This window comes from Pygocentrus nattereri, chromosome 26, assembly GCF_015220715.1.
Source record: "Pygocentrus nattereri isolate fPygNat1 chromosome 26, fPygNat1.pri, whole genome shotgun sequence".
Taxonomy (NCBI): domain Eukaryota; kingdom Metazoa; phylum Chordata; class Actinopteri; order Characiformes; family Serrasalmidae; genus Pygocentrus; species Pygocentrus nattereri.
The window spans coordinates 8,559,084-8,566,868 of NC_051236.1; the positions used below are offsets into that span (position 1 = coordinate 8,559,084).

Consider the following 7,785-nt stretch of genomic DNA (forward strand, 5'->3'; position numbering starts at 1 on the left):
AGATAATACTAAGAGTAAAAAATAAGATAAAAATATAAACGCTATCCTTCACAAAAATGAACAATATAAAGAATTATAAATAAATAAAAGCAAGAAATGTACACTGTAAGGATATTACATATTTTATTTAATAAGTTATTTAATTGCATCTATATATTAAAATTGTTCTGAAAAATATGTATAAAAATGTATATGTGCAAATGACCTTTGCTTTTTCTCTGTGTTTACAGAGCTGGGGGGTTAGGCAACTCTCTAGCAGGCCAAATGAAATGTCCTTGTGAAACAGTTTTGGCCAGTGGGTGCTACTGGCCTAAATTAAAATAGCTTAACAAAGTTGTGGTTATTTCTATTTGTCCATTCCACATTGTATTTACATAAAGACAAGGCTGGTGAAGTTCTCTTAATGCTTTGCAGTTCTGCAGCAGGTAATGCTGAACAGCACCGGTATTGTAAGTTAGGAAAGATTTGTGGCAGATTTAGCAGTGCTGTTTGTGTTGCTGCTGCCATTATTCTCTACTGTCTGGCTGCTCTGATCTTGCTGTTCTCTTTTACATGGGAGAGCCTTCTTCAAGACCATTATGTATGCTTCCTTTATCTTTGGTACCTTGAAAGCATACACTACAGGATTCACCGCTGAGTTTGCATGAGACAGGAGAATTCCAACATAGAAAGCATTAAGAGGAACATCAGACCAGTAAAACTGAACAGTGTTCATGATGTGTAGAGGCAGCCAGCAGGCTGCAAACAGAGCTAAAACCAGAGCCAGTGAACTGGCCAGCTTCTGTTCTTTAACGTAATATGCACTGGACTTGATGGTGCTGCCGACACCACCTCTCAGTTGTTGATATATCATGCAGAAGATGTAACAATACAAGACAGACATGATGATCATTGGAGGAAGGAGGCAGCTGAAGAAGTTGAAGTTAATCATGTAGGACATGGGAATGACGGTCAAGAACGTGCACACAATGGTGGAGTTTGCAGACTCACGGTTGTTCCATCCAAATATGGGAGTAAACCCCAATACAGCAGCTGTCGCCCAACATGCTGCTACCACAGCCCACGAGTGCACCAGTTTGACTTTCCCTTTGTACCTGAAAAATACAATTTTAAAATGGTTTTATGGCAGATTTTATGGCTACGGCTCTGCTACAGCACTGCAGCTTAATGTTTTCCCCCATTCAGACTCATGCTCATTGGTGTATCTTGCCTTCTGCCCAATGACCGCTGGGATAGGCTCCAGTACCCCCTGTGACCCAGAAAGAGAAGCAGCTTAAAAGATGTGTGTGTGTGTTGCAAGTTCTGAAAGAGTTCTTCTATTGCTCTAAGCTTAACATCATAGCAATAGAAGAGCCCTGCTATACAGAACCCTTTTCAGAACGTTTACATATAGAACCATATATAACACATCCTCCATCAATGTAAAGAACCATTTCCCCATGCAAAGAACCCTTTAGGCATGCAAATGGCTCTTTGAAGAAGCACCTTTTTTTAGAGTGTACAGGTCATAGAAAATCAACACCACATACATTTTATCTGACACAATGTTCATGCAAATTGTCATGTTCAGAACCAAACCTTGTGTCTTTAAAATCGGTAACATCACAGGGGAATAAAAAACATTCAATGTAAGTTTATGTAAATGAGATTTTATTTCAAGCATTTGAAATAAACCATTCATGATGAAGTGTTCACACATTGTAAAGATCAGCTCACATTTTCCAATAATGTAAAAAAAAACTTTTTTTGTGGTATGGACTTTGACAAGGGTATTTATTCACCATTTTTGAAAATGATCAACAGCAACATATTTTCCAAAAAATGACCAATTTACTGTATATTGCCAGGGCAAACATTATAAGACTCATTCATTCACTTTTAGCAATGCATTATGTGAAATATTATATGAACATTAGACAGGAGTCCTTTTGGGCCATTCCACACCAGCTCAAGGCCTTGGAGGTCACATGGATTATTTTCATGGCAAAAGTACTGAATGCACTGTGCCACTCTGAAAAATTGGATGTGTTTGTGTTTGGTTACTTCTGATTGTTCTAACTAATCCACAGGCGATTTACGAGCTCTGTGATATTTGGTTAATTGCCCCTCTTAAAACTTAAGACAATGTTGTTGATATTGTCAGCTATAACAAATATTGCATCTTTTAAATTGCAATATTAATGTAAAAAGGAATAATCTTTTAGCCCTATATTATCATTTATGTTTACCATGAGTGATTCAACAGAAATGGTCTAAAACTGCATAGTATACTTCTTTCTTAGCTGAAATTAAATGCTAGGAATGTCTTTTCTTTCCATTTTTAAGATTTAGAACCTGCTGAAGAAAATGTATAACTAACTGAACAAACCTATAACTAACAAGCTATTTGCATCAACAAGTTGATCATTTAAATATTAATTGTTATAATTAAAAAATAAATAAATAAATAAAAGTTTTTGCTTGAATACCTTCATGGAAATTGATGACGTGACTTGTCAGGTGGGCTGGAGCGAAATCAACATTGATTAACAATTTTGAGGGAAACTAGTTGTTGCTAACACAGATTTATGAATACGTCTGTTGAGGTTTTCGGACATCCGGGTTGTGATAGTAGCAAATTACATATGAATTTGTCGTATAATCTTCGAGATGCTTCAGCACTCATTAATGGTGGGAACATCCCTCTGCATTTAAACCTCTGTGGGTGATTCATCTCTGTGAGGTTGGTTTTGTGATACTGGAGGAATCTGATATGAACTGATGGCACTCTTCACATGAGCGCTGAAATTTTGTACCACAAGTTGGCACGATTTGCTGTTATTTAACAAAGATTGCTCAGTATTTCTTGCAGACTGAATCAATAAGAGAGGATACAAGGAAACATTTTTACATTTGCATGGCAAAAAAGTCTCCACACATTTCCAGTGAGATGCAAATGATTTCAGTGCTCAGTTTGCATGTGAGTGTTTATATAGAGTCTCTACACTGGACTGATTGTTTACTATAGAGTACAGAATAACTGGCAAACGCAATGGTACATTATATGCTTGAGCAGCTCTATTGTTCTGCCCAGGATTAATAACGTCTATCTAAAGGCATGAATCACCCTCCTAAAAGGGGAACTTCACCAGAGGGTATTGTGTAAGCATTTGGTCTGAATTCAGCTGTTAATTGCTCAAGTTAGCTTTAGGGCAGACTTTAAGAGACACTCCAGCCAAAATGAAAAACAAAGCCATCACTACATGTGTTGATTACACGCCTCCTGCAGCGGTGCCAAAATGCTCTCTAGAACAAGACTTTGTGGTTTAAAGACTAAGAAAACCCCTTTCTGATTACGTATGTAATGTGACAAAATAATAAATAAATAAATAAATAAATAAATAAATTTTTAAAAATGTAAATAAATGAACAGCAGAACGTGTAATGTACTATTTCTTCTAGTACACTAATACAAAAGACCAAACCTACATGCTGTTGGTTAATGAGAAAGCAGCACCTCATCAACATTGACTGAAGGAAGAAACACAGAAATAAATAAATGGAAAAATAAATAAAATCAGAATTAAAAAGAATATCCATGTATTTAATTCAGTGTTTCTGCTGATGTGTATATACTTGTGGCTTTACATCTCATGATTCCATCCCTTACTGCTGCTAATTTTGCTGGTTAATTAATTTGACCTTTGTTTATTTATTATTATTTTTTGATTTGGCAAGTTGTGTCCTCTAAACGAGTTAACGTCACTGCTCAGCACTGCTTCACGCAGCATTCAAAAATTCAAAAGCATTTTAATGATGGTAGATGTAAAGAAATGAAATCGCTCTGTTGTTGGTTTTAATGAGTTTTCTCTCGTGACTTAACATATAAGTCAGTGATACTGAATTAGTTGTGTTATTTGCATGAAATTGTGTTGTCACATTTACTGTTTATATGGTCAATGTAATCTTTCCTGATGGCTCCTAATCCTCTATTTGCATATTATTTCACTTGTTTTGCTCACCCTCTTCTCCTGTCCTTCCTGTTGGTCTACTTTCCTTTGTTTGTGCATCCGTTTCAGACTCCACTGTTAACTGGATAGCCACATTGCTGTTGTTGGGTTTAAGTTCGATTTACTATGAAACTGTACAATCCTACAACAGCACAGAAATAGCTCAACAAAATTAAGTAGATTTACCTCAAAACTATTAACTTTATATTATTTTTCTGCTTTAATTAGTTTAACTATAGGTACTGAACACAGTTGCGTGGAACCACTTGACCTTTTTTTAGTAAATCCAACATTTCATTGTTTTGAGTGTGCACACATGGATGCCGATATTCCACTGGTCTGCGCCAGTGCTGGGCAAAGCTTTGCTAAACATCTCAGCGCTCTACAGCACACAGCACAGAATTTTACTCTTACTTCATTATATTACAGCCATTCTGAGGCCACAGAAAACCATAGTAGATTGCGTGTGACTTGAAATTTATACAGAGAAAGGAAGTGAGTCATTTACAACCCCAGTTCCAAAATAGTTGTGACAGTTGGCGGAATGCAAATAAAAACAGAAATCAGTGATTTATGAATCTTATTTGACTTGTATTTAAACATAAACATATCAAATATAAGACTGTAAGGTTTTACCTAGTCAACTTCATGATTCAGGGAATCATGCAAAATCTCTGTATGTAAAGGAAAAGGCACTGCCCCACCAGCACTCAAGGAGTGCCCCTCCTGAATCATAGATAGCTGATGCTCATTTGGAGAAGAGCCCCACCAGCCTAAGACTGGCTCTCTCTCAAAGAGAGAAAGGGCAGAAAAGAGCCCAGGACGCTTTATGGTAAGAAGCCTGATTGTTTTGTGCTGTTTGTACTCAGTTTAATGTGTAAATGAAGAACATCAGTTCACTTGCATTGGTATTTGTGTGAGTGTGTGTCTCAGCTCTCACTGGGTTTCTCAGTTGGTGTGCGTCGGCCCTTCCCCAGGCCAGCAGCACAAGGTTATAAACCACAGCTTAATGCCTGTGTCCTTTGACCCCTCAGACAGCACTGCATTAAAAAAACATTAAAATTTATCAAAGTTTCTGTGATAAATTGTACTGCATGGGCTCTTTAAAAAACATCAACAGACACTGTTAGTCATTGCGTCCACAAATGCAGTTAAAATGTTCTATGCACAGTAGAAGACGTAGGTCAACAACGTCCAGAAACTGTTGGCTCAAATGATGCACAGTGGAAACATGTTTGTGATCCGAGGAGTCCACCTTTCAAATTATTCATAGGCATGGACATTGTATTTTCTGTGCCAAAGAAGAAAAGGACCATGCAGATTGTTACCAGTGTAAAGTTCAAAAGCCAGAGTCTGTCATGGTATGAGAAAGTAGAAGTGTTCACCCTGTATATCTATGAAAGCACCATTAATGCCAAACACATTTAGACCTTATCTTTTTCAGTGGCAGTCATGTATATTTGAACATGACAACATCAAATCGCATTCTGAACAGTTACAACAGCATGTCAGCATAATCAGGGAGTCACCAAATAATTATAAAGTGCTGTCAAAAGGAAAGGTGATGTAACAAAGTGGTGACAATGCTTCTGTCCCAACTTTTTTGGAACATTATGCAGGCATTAAAAGTCTATATTTACAAAAAACAATGAGTTTTATAAAGGTAAAACATCAAATATTGTGTTTTTGTACCAGCTTCAATTTAATGCTAATCAAACAGAATTTATTAATCATTACTTTCTGTTTTCATTGGCATTTCACACTCTCCTTCCTGTGTGATGATATGTGATTCATTGCTTTGTGGCATGGCATGTCCAGTGTGCATGGGCCTTTAGTTTTGAAAAGCTGCAAGCATTTTGGGGTGGTTGTTTTGGGAAGGTTGTTTTGCTATAACATTTACTGCTTGGAACTGAATATAACATATGTATTTATTAGCCTTTTTTTATCCTGCATGCTAGTTTTGTAATGAGAGAACTCCGATGACTGAAAACATGAAAAGGATGTTGAATTTGTGAATTCTGTCATACCAAAAAATGCTAAGAGTACTTACTGTGACAGAACACTACATACAAAAACATATTAAACTGTAGTTTTAGGCCAGAATGCTGATTATCCCACTGATTAGCTTTCAAATTCTATTTTACCATGAACATTTCATATAAAAACTCAGAAAACACATGTAGTTTCACTGGTGGTTTTGGATAGTAAATAAAATGGCTATATATGTGTTGCAGACATTGCACTCCCTGGTTCCTTTCACCACCACTGTAAAGAAATCGAGTCAGTGTGTTTCTCTGTAATGCACCATTTCACAATAAAACACTCACACTGACTTTGTTCACATGGCAACGATTGAATAATGCAAAAAAATTGAAAAATCAGTCAAATTTCACTTTAGAAGCAGAATAGGCAAATGTGCAATTACATATTTTGCATTTGAATTATTCCTTGAATAATGCACAGTTACACCGGAAATGCTATTGTAAATACACAACCTTTTGCTTTGGAATTTTCAAATTTGTATGTGAATTTGAATAACATCCTGAATAGGCTGCCATTATATAGTCTGCTTGTTCTTGAGTAAAGATGACTCTGCATTTCAAGACAAGAAGTTCATTTTAAGTTCTCTAACTAAGCTTGTTTTGGATTTTTTTCATCTGATCATTCAAATAAGCAACGTGTCACAGTTATCACAATCAAAGTGACTCTGTAGGTGAGCCTTAAAAAGATAAACAGACAACATTCTGTGCTAAACTGCCACACTTGATTGCACAAACAACAGTTTTAGTCCTGAGGTTTTAACAAAATACCAAATACATATTTGCGCTCTAGGCTTACTAGAAGGAAGTAGGTGGTAATAAATGTGAAGCTACAGGCTATTTTATTTTTTTAACTCCTTTGGCCTGGAATTCACATTCTACAGAACACAAATATACACTAGGAGATTCTTACCTAAGAGGGATATAAACACGCAAAAAACGGTCCACAGCAATGGCCAGTAAAGAGTGGACTGAGGCTTGAGTCAGCACGATGACGACACAGCTGATGAAGAGGCAGCCATAGAAAGATATCTTCACCCGGCCGTCCACCAGCACAGCCAGAGGGATGGCCACAGCGCCAACCAAGAAATCAGCCACAGCGAGGGACACAATGAAGCAGAATGTGGGCTGTCTGAGGGCTCCTCGTTTCCACACTGCCCAGATCACCAGCATATTGCCCAGGCAACATGCTACAGCGATGATTACTTCCAGCACAGTATAGACCACCTCTGCACCATCAGCCATTGCAAATTAGATAAAGAAGAAGAAGTTCAGAGATGCTTGCTGGCTTGTGGTTGTGGTGAGTTTATGCAGGAAGCTCTACTCTTAGAAGAAAATTGCTTGCTCATTTGTGCACACACACATACATGCACAGTAACATGAAACCTGAAAGTGTTGACGTTGCAGACCACAAAATTTGTGTGGTTGTGGCAAAGGTTAAGAGGTATTTACTTTATTATCTATATATCAGCATTTTGTGTTAGCCATAATTGTGAACAGAACCTTTATAGAGACATTATGGACATAGCATATGCAGATATTTGGTTGTCATGTAGGTTGTCATGTAGTATATAACGCTGTTAAAGTTTCAAAACATAATGTTTACTCTCTAATATTTACTTTTACCCTGTTCTTCAGTGGTCAGGACCCCCATGGACCCTCACAGAGCAGGTACTATTTGGGTGGTGTATCATTCTCATCATTGCAGGAACACTGACGTGTTGTTGGTGTGTTAGTGTGTGTTGCGCTGGTCGGAG

General features: G+C 37.3%; 1 protein-coding gene across 1 annotated transcript; it reads right to left on the minus strand.

Moving 5' to 3' along the window:
• Positions 1–152: 152 nt before the first annotated feature.
• LOC108433662 (adenosine receptor A3) lies at positions 153–7,303 on the minus strand. Its single transcript, XM_017708377.2, has 2 exons — positions 6,942–7,303; positions 153–1,094 (listed from the first exon to the last, which is right to left on the minus strand). Exons 1-2 carry the CDS (start codon positions 7,271–7,273, stop codon positions 455–457), a joined length of 972 nt encoding a protein of 323 aa, XP_017563866.1. The 5' UTR covers positions 7,274–7,303; the 3' UTR covers positions 153–454.
• Positions 7,304–7,785: the final 482 nt, after the last annotated feature.

Excerpts from the sequence above, each read along its gene's own strand:
- LOC108433662 (XM_017708377.2), bottom strand. The coding sequence starts at position 7,273 with ATGGCTGATGGTGCAGAGGTGGTCTATACTGTGCTGGAAGTAATCATC. Across the intron at positions 1,095-6,941 it reads CGTGTTTATATCCCTCTTAG|GTACAAAGGGAAAGTCAAAC; the intron begins GTAAGAATCTCC and ends TGTATTTTTCAG.